Source organism: Sus scrofa, chromosome 15, assembly GCF_054392235.1.
Source record: "Sus scrofa isolate SSC_HxYL_T2T_F1_AM1 chromosome 15, Sscrofa_HxYL_maternal_Yorkshire_Landrace_v2.0, whole genome shotgun sequence".
Lineage (NCBI taxonomy): Eukaryota > Metazoa > Chordata > Mammalia > Artiodactyla > Suidae > Sus > Sus scrofa.
In genome coordinates, this window is record NC_139397.1 from 140,504,251 (window position 1) to 140,531,254 (window position 27,004).

Genomic DNA, 27,004 nt, shown 5'->3' on the forward strand with positions numbered 1-27,004 from the left:
GTGCTGGGCAAAAGATCAAATCTGCATCTCAGCACTCCAGCGAGGCTGACCCCATTGCACTGCAGCAGGAACTCCCCAATACTCCTGTCTTAGGGCATCCTCTTCATACTCTGTTGGTACTCTCTCTTCTCTTAGCCCTCTGAAGATATTGATAGTTCCTTTGAAATTTTCTTCTTCCTTAGAGTCTCTGACTTCCAAGTAACTTTCTCCTGTTTATCTTGGTTTCTCATATTATATGCTTTCGTCTTTGGCTGTTAAAATACATAACCAAAAAGCAGACTGGAAGCTCTGATGCAAATGTGAGTCTTGCTGACCATGGTTTTCACTTTGAAAAGCTCTGGCTGGGCTGTTTCTTTAGGTCACCCCTGACATCAATATCTTCGTGTTGCTTCTATTCGTCTGCACATTTTCCTACATGGAGGCGTGGAATTCATCCTGCCTGGAGGATATCTGCCTGGCTGCCAGCATTCTGGGAGCCCTGCTGGGGAAGAAGTTCGCAAGTCTCACCTTCAGTATGTCAACTTTCATTTATTTCTCCTGTTTTCAGTGACATATCCTCACCCTCCACTTGTTCTGGTGACTTTGGCTCTGCTCTCTCAGGGAAGACGAACAACTCTAGTCCAGTTTTGGGGGTAGGAGAGAGCCAGTAAAAAGACTGTGGAGGTGGTGGAGGCCACGCTGAAATTCTAACTTCGTAAACAAATGAGCAATTCATTCTCTCCAGTTTCTTCACCTTTTCACCCATTTTGTAGGTTCCTCATACATGGAACTCCTGAAAGTTTGAAAGGTCTGTAGTGTAAGTCAGATTGCTACTTGAGTTCTCTCTCCTTCGAGGTTTAGAATTCAGCTTTCCAGGAACTGCTAAGTCAGCTGCCATCATCCATCTACTTTGCATATCCTAAAGTTGACTGTTGCTTTCTTCTGCCCAATCTGGCCTTGAGAATTTATGCAAAAATCAAAGAAAGAAAAACACGGAGTTCCCATGGTGGCACAGTAGTAATGAACCCGACTAGTATCCATGAGGATGCAGGTTCGATCCCTGGTCTTGTTCCGTGGGTTGAGGATCCGGTGTTTCTGGTGAGCTGTGGTGTAGGTCGCAGATTTGGCTCGGATCTGGCATTGCTGTGGCTGTGGTATAGGCCGGTGGCTAAAGATCTGATTCGAGAACTAGCCTGAGAACTTCCATATACCTATACCATATTCCTTATACCATGTACTTATACTTTTTAGGTGCAGCCCTAAAAAGACAAAACAAACAAATAAACCAAAAAACACCTTTATTCTTGTTTTTATAGGATTTCAGGAGGGAGTGGACGTTGAACCCATATGTTCAATCTGGCATCATTAATGAATAGTTTCTAGTTATTCTTTCAGATGAACTTGAAAACCAATTTATTTTACTAGAAATATATGTGTCATTAATCCCTTCACTCCCACCAAAGGTCACACCATTAGTTTTGCCCATTATTTCTAATTTTGCTTGCTTATCAATTACTTTCTAGTTCTATATTTATTATATCCTTTTCCTTTCTTTAGATTTGCTGTGTGGTTATTTTTATTATATGCTCAAGCTGAATGCTTAGTCTCCTATTTATTTATTTAAAAATTTTTTTTTCAGGTTTGCAGCTGTGGTATATGGAAGTTCCTGGGCTAGGAGTCAAATTGGAGCTGCAGCTGCAGGCCTATGCCACAGCCTCAGCAACACCAGAATGAGCCACATCTGCAATCTACACTGCAGCATTGCGGCAACACTGGATCCTTAACCCACTGCGTGAGGCCAGGGATCAAACCCGTATTCTCATAGAGACAGCCTTGGGACCTTAATCTGCTGAGCCACAGCCAGAACTCCATGGCTTTTATTTAGTAATAAAAGCATTGAGTCCTGAAATTTCTTCAGTGTATGACTATGGATAAATTCCATAGTTATTGATATTCAATATTCTCATGTCATTCAATTCTAAGGCGCTTATAATTTCCATTTTCATTTCCTGACAGGAGTTATTTAGAAGAGCAGTCTCAAGATTCCAAATGGGAAAATTTTTTTTTATATTTTTGTTTATTAATGTCTAATATTGCTTCACTGGCCATGAGAAAAAGAACTGTAAACATTTTACTAAAATTTTTTGCATTTTTAATATCATATTAATCTATTTTAAAAATTCTTTTTACCACTTGTAAACTTCATAACTATCTTATGAAAGCTGTGTAGAGTTAACCTTGAAGCTTATGCAGCATAATGGAGATAATGTTTTTTAAAATATTTATATGCTTAAAAATATTCTACTTTAAATAAAGGTATTCTTTTATATTTTCTACATATATAAGTCCAAGGTGTTCATCTGCCGTCAGAGATATTGGAAAATGAAAATTACTGCGATTCATTTTTAGAGAAGAAATGTAATGATGAACAAAGGGTGTTTAGTTTCTGACATTTAAATGGCATTTTGCAGGAAGACAATAGGCAAATATGCTTGAAAGTCAGTTGAAAACAAAGAAATGTCTAAATTCCTTTGCTTCTATTTAATATATCAAATGCTGGGCTTGAACCACAAAGCAGTATTTCTCTCAAAGTTCATGGCAAATAATTTTGTCTGCCAGTAGGGGTTGGCCAAGAATTTGGAATCAGAAAGGCTGAGGATGTTAAACAGAGGGAGTAAAAGAAGAGTTAGTTCCTCCTGGGCCTGAGGAGGTGGCGAAAAGCCAGACAAAGAGGCCAGGGGAGATTGCGACAGGGGAGGAGGGAGACAGGAGGGTGTCCCAGTTTCTCCTGGAGCCTTGACTGTTGAGGGAAACGTGTGCTAAGATGATGATGAGGCTTCTTTATTTTGGTTTTGGCCATGCCCACAATATGCAGGGAAGTTCCCAAGCCAAGGATTGAGCCAGAGGCACAGCAGTGACAACTCTGGTCCTTTAACCAGTAGGCCACCAGGGAACTCCTGATGAGGCTGCTTCTATTTCCACCTGGGACTGTGGAAGGAGCCCGAGGCACAGGGCAGCCTTGGTCTACCAAGGAAGGGCAGTGCCGTTACACAAGGGAAGAATCTAAATCGGTGGCATCGATCACACCCTGAGAGGTGAGGGAGGCCAAGCTGACCCCTAACAGGTAAGGACAAAGGCCACACGGCGAATCGCTTGAGCTGAGGCTGGGACTGAGGATGTGGATGCGGATCTCAGCATCCTTGAAAACCGAAGGGAGTCTGATGAGACAAGAGCAAGGGGCCCCAGGGCCCTAATGGATCCTAGAAAGAACAAACTGTGAAGCCATCGCTTCCAGAGCCCAGACACCAGCAGGAAGCCCAGACTGGAATGGGACCACCCACCTCTCACAGACCCAAGGGCACCACCAAGGACCAGCCTGAGCTCAGGGGCTCCTTTTATCCTCAAATGACTTGTGGCTCTGTGGACCCCGCCCCATGTTCCCAGTGCCACGGTGATGGTGGCGGTGGGTGTAGGAGGAGAAACCACGGAACTGCAGGTAGTCCTCCCCCACCAAAAACTGAGTTGAACCTAGAGATGGTACAAATTATTGTTTTAGACCAAATTGGACGCAAACTAAACAATTGGACTAAAAGTTCAAAATTTCCCCCATTCCTCAGCCGCTGGGGGTTATGAGAGAGTTCAAAATTATTTTAAGAGCCTGGGTTCTTGCTTGGGAATTTTACTACACTGAAAATTCTGATTCGCTGGGTCTGGGTTGAAGCCTGAGTTTCACTGTTCATGACTGTTTGTCGGGTGTGGTGTTTTGACTTCTTTGGTTTGTTCAATCTCGGGTTCATATTCACATTTGCTTTCGGCAGGAGAATTTCAAAGTAATTCTTTTTAGAAAGTTCCATGGCTAGTCTGAAAATGTCTTTCTTTGGCCCAGTGCTGACCCATGGTTTGTCTGGTATGGACCTCTCAGAAAATGTTTTTTCCTAGGAAATTCTCTAACATTGCTCCACATTGCATTTGGCATTTGGTATTGCAAATGAGAATTCTTTTTTTTTTTTTTTTTTTGTCTTTTTGCTATTTCTTGGGCCACTCCTGCGGCGTATGGAGGTTCCCAGGCTAGGGGTCAAATCAGAGCTGTAGCCACAGGCCTATGCCAGAGCCACAGCAACGCGGGATCCAAGCCACATCTGCAAGCTACACTGCAGGTCACGGCAACGCTGGATCATTAACCCACTGAGCAAGGGCAGGGATCGAACCCGCAACCTCATGGTTCCTAGTCGGATTCGTTAACCACCGGGCCACGACGGGAACTCCACAAATGAGAATTCTGATGTCAGAGTGATTCTCTTTCCTTGGTAGGCAAACTGTATTTTGTATTCATTTTGGGAAATGCTTATTTTATCCATAGAAATCAAATATATGTTTTAAAGTTTATTTCAGTTTTTTCAATAATCCTGCCGAATATTTGTGAGTCATGTTGAATTAGAATTCATATGATTCTTAAACCTGGGGAAATTTCCTTTGGGTATTTGTTCACTTTTGCTTTTGTTTTTGTTTTTATATTTATTTTTGGCTTATCTTCCATCTGCTTGATTGCTTTTTTGTATTCCTATTTCGTGAATGCTGGGTTTCTTTGCTCATTTTTTTTTTTTTCTTTTATCTTTATGGCCACCACCTGCAGCATATGGAAGTTTCCAGACTAGGTGTTGAATCAGAGCTGCAGGTGGGGCCTGGGGCCTAGGCCACAGCCACAGCAACACCTGATGTGAGCTCATCTGAGACCTACAGTGAAGCTTGCGGCAACACAGGATTTTTTTTTTTTTTTTTTTTTTTTTTTTTGTCTTTTTGCTATTTCTTGGGCCGCTCCTGTGGCATATGGAGGTTCCCAGGCTAGGGGTCCAATCGGAGCTGTAGCCACCAGCCTACGCCAGAGCCACAACAACTCGGGATCTGAGCTGTGTCTGCAACCTACACCACAGCTCACGGCAACGCCGGATCCTTAACCCATTGAGCAAGGGCAGGGACTGAACCCGCAACTTCATGGTTCCTAGTCGGATTCGTTAACCACTGCGCCATGATGGCAACTCCGGCAACACTGGATTTTTAACCCCTTGAGCGAGGCCAGAGCTTGAACCTGCATCCCAACAGAGACAATGTCCTTGTCCCACAATGTCCCACAATGGGAACTCCTCTTTGCTCTGTTTTTATGTCTCATCTTTCCTTTTACAGATTATCTTTGTGGGTCTTTTTGCTCAGTACTCTGCAAGAGCCATTTACCTTTCTCAATCATTATTTCCACTTCGGGAATGTTCTTTCCATCAATGTTTCTAAGAAGTTAAAATTTTTGACGATTATGTTTTTCATTTAAAAGAAGTCTTTCTTATTTTTGTAGCTAGTCTTTTTTGTGTGACAAGATTAATTTATTGTTGCAATAGCCCTGAAATCAACATGAGTTTTACATACTGTTGAATTCTCTTCTGTTTTCTGCATTAATTCTATCTTACTGGGGCCATTTATCAGCTCCTAGGTTTGGCGCCATATTTTCAAGTAGCTGACGCTGCTCAAGGTCCCCATTGCTGTCTCCATTCTCATCTATGGCTGTGGAGCCCAATTACATTGTTGGCCATATGGGCTCTGTTGATACCCATGTTGGTCTCACTGCAGGAGGCAGTGCGGAGAGGTTGTCGAGTTGATTTTATCTCATAGGAGCTAACGGTGATCCTCCTGAGCTTAGGAAGCAATGGGGGGTGTTCTTTTCCCACAGTGGCTAGAGAGGTACTTGAGCTTCTCACTGCAAGAGAGCTGATGGCAAATATGCAATCTCATTTGTATCATTTCTCTTGACACCGGTGGCACCATCCATGGGTGTACTATGGGTGTCAGTGATGAGAGAGCATTTTTCTCCCACATTAGCCTGGGTAAGGGACTAGGAAAGGGATGAAGATCAAGACAGCATGTTATTAGGCTGCACTTTTGTCCACAGATGCCTGGTAATTAACAGTTGCAGGTAGAAGGGATTTGGGCATCTACCTTCAGCGTAATAATCCATTTTTGCAAACAGTCATGGTTCAGGAAGAAAAAAACTTTGTTTCCCTTACTAGGTAGTAAAGCCCATCCATATTAGTCAAATTGGGTTGCATATGAATGAGGATGGAAAGCAAAATTGCCTGGAATCTGGGGCTGTAATGAAATGTAAAAAGATGACATTCACAAATAGAGACAACAAAATTAATTTCCAGGAAAGACCTTCATCTAAACAAACATATTTAACGGAAGCATGTGAGGGCTATATTAAAAACTATGCATTCTAGTTAGAGGCCTGCCACTACCTGACTTCAAGAGTTATGAAAAAGCCACAGTAATCAAGTCAGCATGATATTGGTGAAGAAATAGATCAATAGAACAGAATGGAAAGCCCAGAAATAGACCCACATAAACATAGTCATTTTTGAAAAGGAACAAAGACAACTCATTGGAGAAAAGATAGTCTTTTCAACAAATAGTGCTGGAGCTGGACATCCATATACTAAAAACAAAAACAAACAAACAAACAAAACCTGAATCTAGACGCAGACCTTGTACCTTGCATAAAATGAGCTCAAATGGGTCATATACCTAAATATAAAATATAAAACTATAATGCTTTTAGAAGACAACATAGGAGAAAATCTACATGACCATGGGTTCAACGATGGGGTTTTTTTGATCATACCCATGGCATGCAGAAGTTCCTTGAGCTGCTTCAGTGACAATGCCAGATCCTTAACCCACTGTGCAACGAGGGAATTCCAGTGATGAATTTTTGGATGAAAAATTCAGATGAAAAATGATGAGTCGGACTGCATTAAGATTTTAAACTTTTGGAGTTCCCTTCATGGCTCAGTGGCTAATGAACCCAACTAGGATCTATGAGGATGTGGATTTGATCTCTGGCCTCACTCAGTGGGTTAAGGATCCGTCATTGCTGTCAGCTGTGGTGTAGGTCACAGATGTAGCTTGGTCCCACATTGCTATGGCTGGGGCATAAGCTGGTAGCTGTAGCTCCACTTCAACCCTTAGCCTGGGAACTTCCATGTGCCGTGGGTGTGGCCCTAAAAACCGAAGAAAAAAAAAGATTTAAAAGTTCTACTTTGCAGATAAATGGATAAACAAGATGCATATATACAGTGGAATACTACTCAGCCATAAAAAAGAATAAAATTTTGCTATTTGCAATAACGTGGGTGGACTTGGAGGGTATTATACTATGTGAAATAAGTCAGACAGAGAAAGACAAATACTGTATGATCTCACTTATATGTTGAATCTTAAAAATACATCAACCAGTGACTATAACAAAAAAGAAACAGATTTATAGATATAGAGAACAAATTAGTGGTTATCAGTGGGGAGAAGGAATAGGGGAGGGGTAATACAGGGAATTAAGAGGTACGAATTTAAGGCATAAAATAAGCTACAAGGATATACTGTACATTACAGGGAATATAACCAATATTTTATAGTAACTATAAATGGAGTATAACATTTAAAACTGTTAATCTCTATATTGGGCACTTGTAACTTACATGATATTGTACATCAACTACACTTCAATAAAAGAAGAAAAAACAATAAAAAGACAACCTCCCCCAACTTATACCCTACAAAACACATGACTAAAATAAGACAAGCCACAGACTAGGAGAAAACAGTTATAAAGCACGTATATGATAAAGGGCTTATATCCAAAATATATAAAGAACTCTTAAATCTTAACGATAAGAAAACAACCCATTTTTAAATATCTGAACAGAATTCTCAACAAAGAAATAACCCAGATGGCAGATAAGCATATGAAAAGATGCTCAGTATCACATGACATTAGGGAACTGCAAATTTAAAATAATGAGATACGACTACACTTCTACTAGAATTGCTAAAATTCCCAAACTGACAAGAACAAGTACCAGTGAGGATGTAGAGAAACAAAAACTCCCATTTCATTGCTGGTAGGAATGCAAAGTGGTACAACACTTTGGAAAACAGTTTGACAGTCTTACAAATCTAAACATAGTCTTAGCATATGACTTAAGAACACTTGGTATTTACCCAAAGGAGCTGAAAACCTATGTCCACACAAAATCTGCACATTCATATTTATAGCAGCTTTATCCACAAATGAGAAAAGTTGGGAAAAACCAGATGTTATTTAATAGGTAAATAAATAAAACAAACTGTTCTACATCCATACAATAGACTATTATTCTGTGATGAAAACAAATGAGTTATCAAGCCATGAAAAGACTGGAGTTCTTGCTGTGGCATAGTGGATTAAACACTAGATGTTGCCACAGCTGTGGTGTAGGTCACAGCAGTGGCTGGGATTCAATTCCTGGTCCAGGAATTTACTGCAGGTGTAGCCAAGAAAGAAAAACAATTAAAAATCCATGAAATGGAGTTCCCGTCGTGGCGCAGTGGTTAACGAATCCGACTAGGAACCATGAGGTTGTGGGTTTGGTCCCTGCCCTTGCTTAGTGGGTTAACGATCTGGCGTTGCCGTGAGCTGTGGTGTAGGTTGCAGACACGGCTCGGATCCTGCGTTGCTGTGCCTCTAGCGTAGGCCGGTGGCTACAGCTCCGATTCAACCCCTAGCCTGGGAACCTCCATATGCCGCGGGAGCGGCCCAAGAAATAGCAACAACAACAACAACAAAAGACAAAAGACAAAAAAAAAAAAAAAAAAAAAATCCATGAAATGACATGGAGGAAACTTAAATACTTGTTGCTAAGTAAATAAAGCCCATCATACATACCGTATGATGCCAACTGTATGACTTTTTGAAAAAGGAAAATCTATATGGAGACTAAAATAATCAATAGCTCTCGGGGCTTTGAGAGGAGGCAGTGGGAATTAAAAAGTGGAAAACAAGGGATTTGTGAATGAGTGAATGAATACAGAATGAAACTCTTCTCTATGATACTATAATGGTGGATGCATGGCATTAGGCATTTGTCAAAACCCCTAGAACCGTAGGACACAAAGAATGAAGGACATTAGTTAATGAACAGTGATCCAATAATTTTAATAAACTTAACACACTAACTCAAGATGTAGGGGAACTGTAATCTAGACAGAGAAAGAGCTTACGAGAACTCTTTTCTATAAACCTAAAACTGCTCTTGTTTTTTGGGCATGCTGGCTCTTTCCCTGGGGGCACCTGTGTTCCCAAGTCACTGAGTATGCAGGCAATTGTCTTGCCTCTCTGTTGGGGTGGCACGTTCTTTAAGGTGGTCAGGTCAGTACCTTGCATGTAGTGGCTTCTGGCTAGCTACGCACAAAATCAACCTCACTCTACACTGGCTCTTCAAATTACTTTTGGTAATTCAAACCCAAGGATGATAAATTGTCAAATATACTGTCATCGGTATGAAAAGACTTAAGACATTGAATTAGACTGTTGGCCTTAACTTCACATGCATTTTCTACTGGCCAAACACTTAAACACCCTGCTTCAAATGAATTGCCCAGCCAGTTTAAAGGATGGCACTTTAATAATTTAGAATAGTATCTGATGCTGTGAAGTAACAGAATAAACCAGTCAATGTGACCAAAAAGGAAGGGGATCTACAGCCTGAATTCAAAATCATGTCTCTTGATTTTGCATCAGTCAACTCTCCTCACATGACTGTTGAGGTCATTAAACTCTTTGGGCTTCTATCCATAAAGGAAATAAATCTTGGAGTTCCCTGGTGGTTCAGTGGGTTAAGGATCCAGTGTTTCACTATCCAGTTCTGCTTACCTCTGTGATTTGATCCTGGGCATTTCTGCATGCTGTAGGCATGGCCAAAAAGGAAAAAAAAGAAAAGAAAAGAAATCTTGACTTACAGTTTATTTAACTAATTATAATTTTCATTTTGAAGAAAAAGATAAAATAGTTTATGAGGTGTGCCGGCTAAAAAATGTGTAACCTCTCTCCAGATGTCCACATCCTAATTCCTAAGACCTGTGAATATGTTACTTTATTTGCAAAGGGACGTTGCAGATGTAATTAAGTTAAAATTCTTTTTTTGGCCATGCTTGTGGCATGAAGACGTTCCTAGGCTAGGGATAGAACTTGCACCACAGCAGTGACCATGTTGGATCTTTAACTGCTAGGCCACCAGGGAAATCCAAGTTAAAATTCTTGAGGGGCGAGATTATTCTGGGTCATCAGGATGGGCCTGATGTGCTTGCAGGGTCCTTATGAGAGGTTGAGAGTCAGAAAGGAGGTGATGTGGTGACAGAAGTGGTGGGGGAGGAGAAGATTTAGAAGATTCTGCAATGATGGCTTTGAAAGTGGAGGAAGAGGCCGTGAGCCCAGGAATGTAGGCAACCTCTGGAGTTGATAAGGTGAAGAAACGGATTATCCTCTAGAGGCTCCAAGGAAACCAACCCTGCTATTGCTTTGACTTTAGATCCATGAGACTGATTTTAGATTTTTTTTTTTTGTCTTTTTTTTTTTTAGGGCCACACCTGTGGCTTATGGAGTTTCCCAGGTTAGGGGTCCAATTGGAGCTCTAGCCTTCAGCCTATGCCAGAGCCATAGCAACACTGGATCTGAGCCATCTGTGACCTACACCATAGCTCAAGGCAATGCCAGATTCTTAACCCACTGAGCAAGGCTAGGGATTGAACACATCCTCATGGATGCTTGTCAGGTTTGTTAAGAGCTGAGCCATGATAGGAACTGCTGGACTTCTGACCTCCAGAACTGTAAGAGAATAAATTTCAGCTATTGCATTTGTGGTAATTTATTACAGCAGCAATAGGAAACATATATTCAGGGAAAGAGAATCCATTTAGTGGTAGTTTTCATTCTGGGACAAATTGACTTGAAGAAAACAAACAACAACAAAAGGATTTGTGGGTGTGCATGTATGTGAAAATGTGTCTATTCAATCCAGAGACTTCTGGAAATTTGTAAGTCTACTTGGGAAGGACTAGTGGATATCCAGGAGTCTTGTGAAACAATGCACTTCTAACTAAAAGGAGTACATTTTTAATAGCTGGACTTAGACTAAAATCAAGAAAAATGCAAATGTTTGTGACAAGTTGTAAATCAGAATTTTCAAAGGAAAACACTAATAAGTGGATGAGTTAAATGAGTCAGATCTCATGGACTGGAGGCCAGGAGACTATATTTGGCAACTGTGCCCTTTACACTGGGTTCAAGTCCCAATTTTGTTTCTGTTGGGCAAGGTTGGGCATATCTAGTATAGGGGTATGTTCTGTAAAGAATCCCTCTGCCTTGAGAAGCATCAGCTTAGCAGGACACATGGGGAGTATCCATAACCTCAAGTGAAACAAGCAGAAGAAAGAAGTGGAGCAGCAAGACAGTTCCGGTCTGGAAGAAAACTGTGAGGGGAGGTGAAAGCAAGCTGTGGCACAGGTGGCAGATGTGGCTTGGATCCTGAGTTGCTGTGGCTGTGGTATAGGTTGGCAGCTACAGCTCCAATTCAACCCCTAACCCAGGAACTTCCATGTGCTGCAGGTGGGGCCTGAAAAAGAACCTAATTTGCTGGTGTTGAGCATCACAAAATAAAGTCAAAACCATGAATAATTAATAAGATCTATACTATGCATTTTGCTCATCAGAAAATTCTATTTGACTGAAAGCAAAAAGGACAGGTTTGGGTCAATGGTTTTTCCAAATACAACTTAGCACACAATAGTGTCCTAGAAAATGAGTGTGTGAATGGTAAATTTTGTCAGAATCTTTGGAGGAATAGGACATTTTGGGAAATAAGGACGCTGAAGGTGTGAAAAGGGAAGTGACTTGCTGAGAAGTAACACAGTATAGTTATTTTATTTACTCTCATTACTATTTTTCTAATGAGTAGAATTACTATTCAAAAGGCCTCTTCGTGGATTATATTTTAATTATACTTCCACATAATTTTAATTATCTTCTAGGAAGAATTAAGCAAGGGTTTATAATAATAAACTATGTCTAAGAAGAGAATCTTTATGTTTTACACAACTGTCAAATGCTGGTTTCTCATTAAAAAATCAAACCAGGAGTTCCCGTCGTGGCGCAGTGGTTAACGAATCCGACTAGGAACCATGAGGTTGCCGGTTCGGTCCCTGCCCTTGCTCAGTGGGTTAACGATCCGGCGTTGCCGTGAGCTGTGGTGTAGGTCGCAGACGCGGCTCGGATTCAGGCTTAGCGGTTTGGTTAAGATGGCCAGATGGTGGCCAGATGCTGGCGAGAGCCACACCCTGCGGGCACCTACACTGGCCACAGAGTGTAAGCGGAACAGTGGACCAAAGTAAAGGGCCTTCTCCTGGATCCTGGGGGGTAAGCCAGATTCAGGACAGAAAACTGTTCCCCCTGCAATGTCCCATTATCACTTTCTACTGGCAGAGCTGACCGTGGTCTCAGCTGGCAAAGGAAAACGATTTAAAGGATGCAGGTTCATTTGCACAGGGGAAGGTGCCGCTGGAGCTGCGAGGAAATTCGTGGATGACTGACACACGCCCTCGGTGCGTCCTTCCAGTCTCATGGCTTTAAATACCCTCTGCTCCTATTTCCATCCCACAGCCCCGCCCTCAACTCCAGATGTGGATAGCCACATGTGTGCGCATACATACAACCTGGTTGTTTGCTAGACACGGAAACTTTACAGGCTCTAAACTGAACTCAACTCACCCCCCTCCCTGAAACAAAATGATCGATTTTTTTTGTGAACCTAAAACTGTTTAAAAAAAAAAAAAAGGCTATTCATAAGAAATAAGAAAATAAGTCAAAAACTTTTAAAAAATGAAAGAAACAAAACTATCCCACTCGCCTTCTCCCCACTATTGGGTGATGGCAAATCTAATCCTTTCAGTTTCTCAGACCAGAAGCCTTGCTGTTTTCTCTTTCTTACCCCTCAGTCCTATCGACCAGATTCTACCTGTGAAATATTTGCAGAGTCTGATCACTTTTCTGAATCCACATCCACCACCCCGGCCCAAGCTCTGCCTCATCTCCCACCTTGGTTGGAGTAAGCTTGCAAAAGGATGAGTTAGAGGGTGTCATTCCTTTGCTTAACCGCCCCCCACCATGGTTCTCCATTCCACCTGGGGTAAAAGCCGGTCTGCTCCCGTGCCTGCAAAGCCCTCCACCACCCGACCCCCTCTAACCTCCCACTTCTCTCTCTCCCGCCCTGGCTCAGCACCAGTGACAGCCAGTCTCTGCTGCTTGAGCACTCTTAGTGGATCTTTGGACTATTTTATTTCTCTGCCTGGAACATTCTTTCCTGGTACTGGCCTGGCTTGCTTGCTCTTTCTCTTCTTTCCAATCCTATCTGCCCTCCGGTGAGCTTTGGAATAAGACAGAGCCACGCCCATCATCCTATTTAGAATTAGGATCTAACCTCTTGCACCACGACACTCCTCCTGCCCTCGAGCTGCTTTTATTTTTCCGCATAGCGCTTATCACTTTATGTATGTTACACAATTTATTGTACGGGGCAATTCTGCAATTCTTCTGAATGTACTCTTTGTTTGTTTGTTTGTTTGTTTGTTTGTTTAGGGCTGCACCGGGGGCATATGGAAATTTCCAGGCTAGGGGTCGCATTGGAGCTATAGCCGTCTGCCTACACAACAGCCACAGCAAGGCCCGATCAGAGCTGCGTCTTTGACCTACGCCACAGCTCACAGGAACGTCGGATCCTTAATCCACTGAGCGAGGCCAGGGATCCAACCTGCATCCTCAGGGATACTAGTCGGGTTCATTCCTGCTGAGCCACAACAGGAACTCCTGAATGTACTCTTCTTGAGGGCAAGGATTTTGTCTATTTCTTTTCACTGTTGTGTCTCCAGGGCCTAAAACTCTACCTGGCATATAGAAGATATGTACCTAAATATGCATGAAGACACATATTAAATATGGCTACTTAAAGACACCTAGTACAGTTAAGTGAATTCTATGAAAAACATTATTTCATGTAATTTAAACAGATTTCATTACAGTCACGTGCTTCAAACATAGTAGGTTATGTAGGATGTGCAAACTGGGTAACAGATTGGGCACATCCCTTCAACAATACCCACATTCTACCTGTGGATGCATGGGAGGTCCCATCACCAATATTGCTAACTTCTGGAAATATGCACATTTGATAACGTGCCTGCACACCCTCTGTCTTGAGTGAATCAGGAAGGACTCTCTTTCTGGGATTTGGTATGGTCACCCTATCCTCCAGGTCTCCTTTCAACTTTTAACTCCTTTTTAAATTATGGGTTTGTTTTTTTGTGTTTTTTTTGGGGGGGGGTGTTTTGTTTTTAGTAAACATGGACTGACTGAAACTTAAAGAATTAGAAGTCAGAATTCCTGCCATGGCTCGGCGGAAACGAATCCGACTGGTATCCGTGGAGGACTTGTGTTCTACCCCCCAGCCTCGCTCAGTGGGTTAAGGATCTGGCATTGCCATGAGCTGTGGTGCAGGTCACAGATGTGATTTGGATCCCTTGTTGCTGTGGCTGTGGTGTAGGCTGTAGCTCTGATTTGACCTCTAGCCTGGGAAACTTCATAGCCGTGGGTGTGGTCCTAAAAGGCAAAAAAAAAAAAATTAGAAGTCAATGTAGAGGCAATTTTATATTACAGTTACACGACATTATTCTGGAGGTTAGGTTTCCTCCACACTTCAGAATCCAAACCCAAACTGCCTTGCAGACTCTCACAAAAAGTTTATTCCCTCCTTCTTTCTGAATAGCAAGTGTGCCACTGCGCTTATTTTGCTTCCATGTCCGACAGAGGAGAAGCAGGGAGGCTATTAGAGGCAAGCACAGGGAAAACAGAGGCAACTTACAGCCAGATTTGGAAGGAGGCCATAGGCAAGCTCTAGAGAGAAGGCACAAAACTTTGCTATAGTGGATGCCCATGGAGACATCAGAGACGGGTCAGATCATGCACTCACTTCTCCACAAAAAGGGGTAGACGTGTAACACAGTTGCAAAAAATGAGCCCCAGAAATTATGAAGAGAATATAAACCATGTAAATCTTTGGTTATGCTAAATTAATGCAGCGTTTTTGTATATACATAGACATTTTTATGTCTATGCTTTTCCAGTAGTATATATATATATATTTTTAACCACAGGAGGAGGTTATTTACATCATAATATCTGAAAATAAACACTTAACCAAAGCAAATTAACTTATAAACACGACTTTAACATTTCTCTATTTTTTTTCCCCTAGCCACCCCACGGCATTTGAATTTCCCTGGCCAGGGATCAGATCTAAGATGCAGTTGCAACTGCATGGCAAAGCTGCAGGATCCTTATTAACCCGCTGAGCCAGCTGAAGATCAAACCCGAGTCCTGGCACTGCAGAGGCGTCGCCAATCCCTCTGTGCCACAAAGGGAACTCCAACTTTAACATTTCTTAGTCAACAAGTTTCCTAGATTTCCCTCTATGGAGGCTCGTATGTATGTGTACATTTTTTGCCCAACGTAGAACTTTACTGATATTTAATAATACTGTTTCTTAGCAAAGGTAGTGAAGTGAAATGGGCTTCAACTCATGTCAGTCAGCACCCCAACCCCCGCATTGTTCAAGGGTCTATGGTGCCTATGTACACATGCACAAACATTTATTCAAAATTAGATTTCAATAATTTTATTGTGGCGTTCGCATCATGGCTCATCAGTTAATGAACCCGACTAGTATCCATGAGGATACAGGTCCCACCCCTGGCCTTGCTCGGTGGGTTAAGGATCCAGCATTGCACGAGCTGTGGTGTAGGCTGTGGCTACAGCTCTGATTGGATCCCTAGCCTGGGAACCTCCATATGCCTCAGGTGCAACCCTAAAAAGACAAATAATAATAATTTTATTGTGTATAACAAATGATCATAATTTTATTGTGTATATTAATAACTCACTTTTTGGTCATGTTGATTGCAAAAAAGTAAGACAAAGGGACTTCTGAGGAAGGACTGCAGGAAGTTCCTAATAGGTAATTAAGCCTTCTATTTCCAGATAAATTAGTTTAAAGGCAAGGGGAGAAGAGTATGAACTGGCCTAATATATAAGTCAGTTTCCAGGCAATGAACTCAGCTGATTAGAGCACAATGCACACACAGCTAACCCAACAGCGTGGGTTCACACGCAGGGCTGTTACCCACACAGAATGTGGAGAACTTGGTCGTGTAAGTGACTGCTATTGTTGTTAACAGGTGGAATGAGTTAGTGTTTGAGAACTAAGTGACAGGTATCATGTTAAGAACGGTTACAGTGAGAGCATGCCACCAGCTAGCTGCTTCCTCAGTAAATTCAAGCTCCAAATCTTCTAAATGAAGCTACAGAGGGAAAAAAAAAAAAAAAATCCCTTGGGAGTAGTAATGCCATTTGTCACTCAGTTCCACCACTGAATTCATGGTTGAGGCCAGTGGAGAGGTAACATTATGAAGAAGAGTAAACATAGGCTATGTTATCCATACTCTGGTTGAAGCAGCTGTTACTGTAGCCTTAAGGGAGTCACCTCATGTCAGATTTAGTGGGTGATCACCAAACCAAAGACTAACTCTCCCTGGAAACACCTGCATCATTTGGATTACTGATAATGACTAAAACTGTAGGGCTCATGCTTGTTTATGATCTTACAAGGTTGGCAACACAAACATACCAGTTTTTGTCAACTAGATCTCACTAAATTGATACATAACCAGTGGTTCTTACGGGTGTAAAAATCCAAATCGGTTCAGTAAGTACTGACTTTTTCCTAAGAATCACTCTCTTCTTTTGCCATCTAAACTCATACTAATGGGATAGAGGTCACTGGGCTTTTAACACTGGGTTTCTAAATTCAGTCTCTCTCAGCGCACTCAGCGCTTAAGTAAAACTCTTAAGACCACAGGTTGTCCTTTAACTATGTGGACGCTATTCCTGATTCACTCCCACGCCCTGTCATTAGTGGAGGATCCACTAATGACAACTGCTTGGTTGTGATTAATACTGATTTGTGAACTTGAGTAGCTTGAAATTAACTGGTCCAAGTTGGTAATCAACACTCTCACCTTTACCAACATGTTACCATAACTAGCTGAGGCTTAGTAAGTGCACCTAAGATGTGTAAGAAAATCTCACAACTTGCATACCGTATCAAATGAATGTTCTCTTCTAATTAGCAAAACTGGGCGCTTACATGCTGTATTGTAACACACATAAGCTAAAGCAATGGTTCCCCAAATTCAGGTGAACCAAAGAAATCACCTCAGACCTACTAAATTATAATCTACAAGAGACAGTTTTTTTTTTGGGGGGGGGTTGTTTATTCTGCTGCTTTTCACCATAATTTTATTTCAGGTGTATGAATGATGAAATAGTAAATTAATATCCCTCACTTTTTTCTATTATTGTCTTCATGCACCATACTTTTTTATTACTCAATGAATTTATTACATTTATAGTTGTACAATGATCATCACAATCCAGTTATATAGGATTTCCATCCAAGAGTTTTTGTTTTGTTTTAAAGCTTCCCTGGGAAATTCTGGTGTGCTGTTGTTTCAAAGCACCAAAGCATTTGACACCTCTCTTTTGGAATAACTTTTAAGAGCTATTGCACACTTTTGCTTCTTTGAGAATGGATTGCATTATTATTATTAGTCTTTTTTGCCTTTTCTAGGGCCACTTCCACGGCATGTGGAGATTCCCAGGCTAGGGGTCTAATTGGAGCCGTAGCCACTGGCCTTCACCACAGCCACGGCAACGCCGGATCCTTAACCCACTGAGCAAGGCCAGGGATCGAACCCGCAACCTCATGGTTCCTAGTCGGATTCGTTTACCACTGCACCACGACGGGAACTCCCTGCATTATTTTTTTAATCAGCTAAAGTCAGTTTGGTGAATATAGATGGCTTATTACAAATTATGACTGTGGCTGTGGCTGGCAGCTCAGCTCCAATTAGCCCCATAGCCTGGGAACCTCCATATGCTGCAGATGCAGCCCTAAAAAAAAAAAAAAAAAATTGTACTCTTAGGAGTACTGCAAAACCCCTTTACAGGCAAACCTGAGGGAAAATTTTTCTAAATTTTATACTATATAAACATAGTATGTATACAGACTTCCTTTCAGCATTCCCCTCCACCTCCCCCTTCATTAAGATGTAGAAGCTGCAAAAGGTTTTGGACAGTCTATTTTATAGTTACATACAAACACTGGTTACCTACTGCTAGAGCTACAAGGAACAAATCAAAGATTTTATCCTTGTCCTCATTTGATTCCATGCCCTTTTAGGTACATTATCTGTCTTTTTCTCCCTATAATTTATTCCATTTTATTTTATTTAAGATTTTTATTTTTATTTATGATTTTTATTTTCTTCTCTATTCCATTTAAAAAAATCTAGTGGTCTAGTGGTTATTCATTTTTTTTTTTTAATACAGAGGATACCATCACGTAGGAAATAAGAGATTAGGTCTACAGATATTGACATGTGACATCAGTTCTATAATCTTATTACAATCACATGTACCACATACACCAATATGCACAGCTAATATTGCCAATTTGTCTTATGCAGGATCTATACAAGTTTCACAATATCAAATTCTCCATACTTTGTAAAAAAAAAAAAAAATCAACACAAACTTTCACCAAAATACCCAGAGATAATCACCTTTCAGATCTAAATTCAGTTCATAAAGTCCTGTTGACTGCCAAAACAACTGGGGACACACGAACACTTATTAGAAGTACAGGTCTTGGAGTTACACAGAACTTGGGCTCAAATCCCTGCACCCCATTAATTCTAAGTGGGCTTATGAGCTTTTATATCACTAGTCTGAGTTTTTTCATGTTGTGAGGCAAGAGGGCTTTAAAGTCAGCATTTAATACCATCTGGAACAACCAGCCGTTGGTTGACGTTTTCCAACTTTTTATCTGGTTAAAAACCAAAGATCAAGACATTTCCAATTATAAAAGTAAAAAACATAATCCTTACACCATGAATACTGTCATATCCCCCATAATGCAGTACACATTTTAATTTATGAATTCTTTCAAAGCTTTCTTCAGAGTCCCTTAGTAACCATAAGCACATTCATCTGAGGTTTGCCGAGTGCCTACACCCACCACATGCCAGACATTGTGCTGAGGCGTTTATTCAAGAATCACAACTGCAGAAAGAATTTTAAGACTTAGAATTTTACTTTTCCCACACTGCAGAAACTGCTACTTTTATGCACTATTTGAACTGTACTTTACCCGAATATTGAAATCTGGCAAAATTACTTCCAACTCTCAAACATACAGAGTTCCTTTGGCATGGCTTACTGGAGGTTCAACAACTTAGACCTAATACTGAAGATCAAATCATTTAAACGGCGCATTTACACACAAAGTTGTTATTTCTAAAACTGTTAAATGAATGGGCTTTCAAGCTTTGCCAGCTGTTCATGTTCCCCTGAGTTCGCCTCATGACCAATCTCTGTATCATTACCTGTTAAATCCACTGTTATTCTTAAGTCTCCTTTTACTTCCAGCTAAATGAATGACTTGGTATAGCAAAGGCATGCAGTAAGTTTTTTAAATCTAAGATTTGAATATAAATAAAGCATCTATTCATGTTACCCACTAGAGTATGTAAGACAGTCACGAAGATTCCAGAATAGTGGCTATTACCTTCCTGTTTTCCTTCCTACCAAAAAACTTGGTCAGCACTTACAAAGAAAATAAAAACCTTTTCCATTCTGGGATGCTTCATGTAGTATCTTTAACCTTAGCTTGCTATGTAACTTCAGGTACAGAGGAAAGGACACATTTATAAGCAGGAAACGACGTAAATCTTCCATACGGAAAATGAACTTGGGAGCTAGACATAGGATCAAACATTAACTCCATCCAGGCGCTGCCGTTTCCTATGCTGGTATGATACCGATTCTCACCTCGTGGAGCCCATGTGATGACTACATGAAGTTATACACATAAAGCTTCAGAATACTGTCTGGGACGTGGTAATAAGCATTTATGTTGTTACTGTTTATAACGTTTCTAGTTGTTTCTGCTTCTGGGAATGACTTACAAATATTTTGCTAACCCGAAATTTTTTTTTTTTTTTTTTTTTTTTGTCTTTTTAGGGCCGCACCTGCAGCATACGGAGGTTCCCAGGCTAGGGGTTGAACCGGAGCTATAAATGCCGGCCTTCACCACAGCCAACGCAGGATCCACGCCGCATCTGCAACCTACACCACAGCTCACGGCAACGCTGGGCCCTTAACCCACGGAGCGCAGCCAGGGATGCTAGCCGGGTTCGTTAACCATGGAGCAGCCATGAGAGGAACTCCATGTTTTAACATTCTTATCAATAGAGTACAAAATACTCACCAACTGACTGCATGCACCATATAGAATTTTGATATGCAACGGCTTTCCTCCACAGACTAAGACAGTCTAATAGTATACATCATGTGAAAAATAAGGCTATAAAAATTGAGTCCTAAGTTACAGTAGGCAGGCAAAGATAAAACCCTGTAATACTTTTTTTCAACATGACTACTTAGTAAACGAAGAACAGCATTTTATCTGGATTTAACATACGAAAATTATTACTTTCTAAATTGAGGTGTAAACATTTAGAGAGGCCTGAGATGATGCCAATGTTTGTCTCCTATAGATATACGCATAATCTTAAGGTCAGTAGTTGCCACCTAGGCCTTTCTTGCTACGCAACATACACACTAGGGGAATGGGAAAGCAAAAGTGCTTCTCTATGACAAGATTTTTATCAAGAAAGTATACCAGCATCTCGGGGTTTGGGAGTGGTACATGTCTATGTCCACAGTGCTACACAAGTGATTCTAGTAGATCCTTCAGAGAGACATGCACCCCTTACCCATCCCATTTTAGAATTCACTGACATAAAGAACCTTACAATCACAACCAGTTTATTTCGTGAGGCTGTGTGTTCCCTAATTGCAATGAATTTTCATCTTTAAATAATATAACTATATAACAACTCAAAATAAACACTGTCCTGAATTCAAAAATGATAGCAGAGATTTACAATTTAACAGGTGAACAAAGAGTACAGCATTTCTTGCAGTTGGAAAACTACGTATCCATCCTCCTCAAAATTCAAGTAAGTCATCAAAATCTATTCACATCAACAGGATTCAACGAATAGGATGCCTTATTCTTTGAAATTAAGACATTAAAGAACTAAGAAAAACAGTATGAATGACCTCTTGCTGAAGAGAAAGCAAAGTCAAAATATATTGTTATGAGCCTTATGAGCTAAAATACTAATGCACTAAAACACATAAACGTGTTAGGTTATCCAATTTTTCAATGCATCATTTTCTGACCATTCAACTCAACTGCAATGGACTGAAATGCAACTGGCTGCATTTGCCAACTGTTCAACTGAACTGTTTCAATATTATTTATAAGCATTTAGAAGCATGTATATCAAACTTGTACTCCAAAACTGACAATTATGTCTCTAAATTCTAGATGTGATTTGTACATCCACACTTGCGACAATGACATAAATTTACCAATTTTTAGTAGTTCAAACCAGCACTTAAATTTCTACTTTAATGTCTCATTTAGATTCCAAATGAAAGTTTTACATCTTTCAGTATTTATTAACTTGACAATCTGAGTGTTCTATTTCTCAAAAGTGTATAGCACTTTATTGGGAACTGAGACCAATAAAAAAAATTCTGAAACCTGAAATACTAATATTGTCCTGTATATACATGCCTTATCATTACAGAAATTCCAATTGTGTAAAAATGAGAAAGGGAAATTGTTCAGCTTTCCATGTTACGTATGACCTACTATCGCTCAAATACGGTGAAAGTATCTGGAGAATAATGTCTGTGATGGTTTTTATCTGTATCTCAATTGCATCATGTAAAAATGGAAGCATGTAGAGATTAAGAGCATAAGGCTTATAATTCTACAGTACAAATGGAGACAAAATTAAATGCAATAAGAGCATATTTGCAAGTCTTAAAGGAAAATTATAACCCAAGACGCACGGGGAAAAATATTTATGTGGAGTTTTTAATCCATATTAGAATTCAGTTGTAACTTGACCATAAATTTAAACATACCATCTTCTGAGACATACATTCTAATAAGTGTATCAACAGTATCATAGCCAACCAAGGGTCAGTTGGTTACTTGAACTTATTAGTAACATTTCATTTTTCTCTCAACAGAAATCTATAGTGGTTTGCCCCAATTACACATCTGAAACATTGTCTTATGAAAACAAAATGAAACAAAATTAAATAAGATGGAACATTAAAAATACTCTGAAGTTAAAATAAAGCAAACTATAATCCTTGGCAGATCAATCAGGTAAAAAATATTGGTGAAAGTTGGAAGCACAGGATAACCAACATAAATCTTCAGCAGAAAGAACATCTCTGAAAACATGAAACGATGACTCTGGAGGACAACAGCTAAATATCCAAGAATCATCAGGTTTGAAAAATATTGCTTAATTACTTTCTAAAACACAGCTGTAAGAACTGAAGACCTTGTTAAAAATATTAAGGTAATCATATTTATTGCATCTTTAGAATGCATTTGGAAACAGAAAATTAATAGTGTTACCCCAGCTTCACCAAAATATATATTTAAGAAAGGGGGAACCTAATATTTAGAAACAAAGTGTAGACTGTATGTGCTTTTCAAAGGGGCTGAATTAAACACAACCAGCTGCCAACTTTGTGCTCTGACATATTTGAATTAGTGAATATGTGTATACTAAATTCATTTATTTTTGTCTACAATAAATGAAATAAAAAACACTGCCCTATACAATCCACTATTAGCAGTGAGTACAATAGCAAAAAAAAAAAATATATTGTACAATTTATACATACTAAAATATTTTCTTTCTCTAGAGATAATGCAGAACAAAATCTAACCATTGTAAGAATTTGGGAAATCTCAACTTACAGTAGGGAGAAGTCAAATCCGGGTGTGCACTGAGCCCAAAACAAAGGTTCCTGGTCATAAGGCTATTAGATTAGTAAGTGCAAGTGGTAGAATAAAGCATGCTCAAATTTTATGCTTGGGTCTCCGTATATTTATCGAACCTTTAAATTAAACAAGACGAGCTAAAGAAATGCCTGAAGCAGAGCAAGGTAACTGGGAACTGTGTCATTTCTTTTACCATTTCTGTTACCCAACTTATACAATGCGCAAAGTGCTAAGCAACACTACAAAAACACGTTTACATGAACACTGAAGACCTGGGGAAATGAAATCCAACAATTTTATTTTAATGAGCTGTATTTTCTAAATTTCTGTTTTATTTTTTCCTGTTTTCATACAGTATTGAAAACAAAACGCAGCACATTCACATTTTCCCGAGGAACTGTAAAGATGATCTCTACAGGGATAAACGTTGCAAAGCCTGAAGCTCAATCAACTGGTGTTGAAAACTCTCAACGGGAGTAAAGGCTTGATCTGAATGGTCTAGAACAGGTACTGTAATTTAATAGAAGAGATGGTCTTCTTAATATTTAATGATTTAAAAGAACTTCCCAGTCCATGCGAAGAGTACAGTCCAATAACAAATCAAATTTCTGAACGCATTTTATGCTACATATGTGTATACTTTGCGATCCTCAGGTGTTCGTGCCAAATATTCTCTCTCAATAAGTCCTTCAATACGTTTCTTAATAACCACTGGACTTGGTAAGAATCGAGCCTTCAACTGCTGAGTTACCTAAAAGAGAAAGTTTTTTTTGTTTTTGTTTTTTTTTAAAAAACTAATTCCTACCAGAAAATTAAAAAACAAAACCCATTTCAACAGATACACACAAAAATTCTTATTTTTAAATAGAACTGTCATTTCAAACCTCACTAATTTGATTATGAAAATTTAAAGTACAGAAAATTAAAAAGAATTTTATTTGAAAACGTATGCTGGAACATACCTCCTCACATCGGAATGTGAATGCTACAATGGATCAGCAGAAGAACTAGTTGGAACATACTAACTAGTATGAAGGTACACCACCCTACAGTTAAATCATTTTGATGTTAGAATCCAATGACTTCTGGGTCAGTCTCCCAATGGACAGAATTTGGGCAGCAGCAAGAGTTTAAGAAGCACAAACTCTGGACATGACTTGCTTGGATTCAAATCCCAGCTCTCCCTCTTAACTAACTCTGGGCTTGGGAAAGTTACTTAACCTTGTGAAGTTGTGTATATTAACTGAGTTAACAGATGTGATGCTTTAGAATAATGCCCAGTCCTTAGTTAGGGGTTACTGTTGGTATTCTTTTCTCCAACTACTGTCAGGATTCTAGGTATTGTAAACATCAGTAATAAAAAAAGGCAGTAGCCAAAACCTGACTATATACACTATGTATCAGTCAGTTTTGTATATATTTATTTAATGCTCTTAACCCTGCAAAGTAGGTTATCTCATTTTACAAACGAGGAAAAACAAACCAGCGAGGAAAACTCTATGAACAAGTAGTAAACGAAGCCAGAGGAGATGAGAATCTAATAAATCTTTCTGCCCTAAAGCTCATGCTCTTCCCACTAATCCATGCTGCCTCCTTGCAGATCACCCATCCAAGCATAAGCCAGCTTTTCTGTTACTCCCACTGGATCAGTTAATTCCCAAGACCACAAATTATAACTCTTGGAAATCTGAAACTTCACCACTCCACTCCCCAACTAAAATCTGTTACCCTTCTAGTATTATTACTCCAACATCAACAAATTTGTTCTCAACCCACCTGAGACCTTGACTCCTCTGACCCTTTCTACTAAGCTATTAATAACTTCCTCTGGGGAGTTCCCATTGTGGCTCAGTAGAAATAAACCCTTGATTAGAATCCATGAGGAAACGGGTTGTATCCCTGGCCTTGCTCAGTGGGTTAAGGATCCTGCGTTGCCATGAGCTTGGTATAGTTCGAAGACACAGCTCGGACTCCATGCGGCTGCGGCTGTGGTGTTGGCTGGCAGCTACAACTCTGATTTGACTCCTAGCCTGGGAATTTCCATACGCCACAAGGCCACAAATGTGGCCCTCAAAAAAAAAAAAAAAAAAAAAGCAAAAAACAAACAAAACCCCAAAACTTCTTTTGGCCTTACCTCCTTCCTGCATATAAGATCACTTCAGGTACCCTCCCAAGAGTATCTTCAACTCCCTGATTCTTTTGATTCTATTCGCTAAACACCCATTCTACATTTACTGTATCATTCAAAAATCCACTACTCACTTTCTTGCTGAGTAAAGTCGTAGGCTTTACACCTTTTGTATAGACCTGGAGTCAACAAATTACAGCCTGCTGCCTGTCATAAATTCTTACTGGAACACAGCCACAGATACTTGTTATCTATAGGTGCTTTCATGCTACAGTTGACCATTAAAAAAAGGCTGCCAATCTGGTATAGACTGATAACACCAATTTATAGTACTAAGGTCAACAAGTTCTTGAATGCCATAACCTCACATTCTGTTTTGCATAAGGAAGAGGCCATTTCAGTTTGAAATCCCTCAGACTCCCACACCTTAAAGACACACATTTATCCACCTTCCACAAGCACCATCCCTGCGCCTGCCTTGCCCTGGGTTCTCGGGAAGAGACATATTTGGTAGCACCCCTGTTAATACATCTACCACCCACCTGTGTTCTCCATACAATCCTCTCGCCTTTCCTTTTCTGGTCTTTAGCACATTGATTATCCCCTCATCCTATTTTTTCCCTTTTGGTTTTTCAGCATTCTTTCTTTATCCTTATGAGAAAAACATAACTATCTTTCCATCAAGAAACACAAAATCCAGAGGCTCTCAACTCAACACTCAGTCCTCTGGTAATGGTCTCTGAGCCCTTGCCCACAAGGCAACACCTCAAAGGCAAAGCCACTTGGAAGCTTCACCTCCATTTACTTCTCAAGGCACTGCCATCAAATGTCCACTCTTACCAGTCCCATGAAAACCAGAAAACTAACCAGTCACCCAATCGTGAACACGTTTTAAATATGTGTTGACTTGGTTTTTTAATAATTTTTGAAATCACTGACCACTCAGTCATAATCCTCTTCTGTTTCCACATAATACAAAGTCAATTTATACAAAACAAAATTCACTGCCCTGTGGGCAGAGCAGCACATCACCCCTTCCTCTTCGGCTGACAGGACTAACCTCTCATTTCTCACCGTAAGTCAATAAATCCTGTCATTTCCCATTGTCCCCAGTGAGCCTTCTATCCTCAACCAATACTTTATCCAACCTGTATCATCTCCTTCTTCACTATTTCAATGGCTTCGCAGTGGTCCTCCCATCCTTGGCTTCCTAACTTATAATATGTGGGCACTCAAAAAATGTTACTAATTTTTAGAGGGTACTCTATTTTACACAAAAGTATTAAACAGCAGTGAAAGTTTTTTCTTTATTCTTCATGTTCACAATAATCTGTTATTATTTTCATTCCAAACATATTCATTCTTAAAGTGTACACATATTTCGATTCATTGCTGTTTAACTATCAAGTAAGTGCCATGCTTTTGTGTGTTACTTGACTACGGTTTCCTAATTTTAAGATTCAATTTTACATCAGCTGAATATAGTACTTTCCTAGATTTAAACTGTTAAATTAATTTTGCCTTTTCTATATTAATCCAGTCTTGAAGTGTCCTCACCTCTGCCACTAACACATTGTGCTGCATCTTCTTTCTAGATTTCATTATCCGCACTATAGCAGCTTCTATCTCATGTTTTCTGTCGTCATCTACTTTCTGCCTTGTTTCTTTCCTTTCTGGGTCAGATTCACCTTGTTTGGCAGCAACTAAAAGAGAAATAAGGACATTTACCATGTGATTATCATGTAAATTTCAAATGTGATTGAAAAAAAGTTAATAACGAACCCAATACAATTTATTATTATCCAGGGGAAAAACTAATTTCAACCTCTGAATAAATACATATACTTATCTGTCAAAGAAAACATTCAGAAAGTGCCTAAATCAACGTTTAATAAATATTTAAGTAATTAACAATCCAATGACGTAAAAATTCTTCAATTCTAAATTATTCTCTTTAAATACTAAGAGTTTAATTTCACAGAGGTATTAACAC

General features: G+C 39.9%; 1 protein-coding gene across 4 annotated transcripts in view; it reads right to left on the reverse strand.

Moving 5' to 3' along the window:
- Positions 1-21,939: 21,939 nt before the first annotated feature.
- The window catches only part of CUL3 (cullin 3), a 94,823-nt gene continuing 89,758 nt past the window's right edge, over positions 21,940-27,004 (reverse strand). For all 4 annotated transcript variants that reach the window (XM_085001313.1, XM_021075737.2, XM_021075736.2 and 1 more), the window contains 2 exons: positions 26,569-26,714; positions 21,940-23,634 (listed from right to left, as the gene is read on the reverse strand). In XM_085001313.1, coding sequence (XP_084857439.1) covers positions 23,503-23,634; positions 26,569-26,714 — 278 coding nt within the window. In that variant the 3' untranslated portion in view covers positions 21,940-23,502. The remainder of the gene's footprint in view (positions 23,635-26,568; positions 26,715-27,004) is intronic.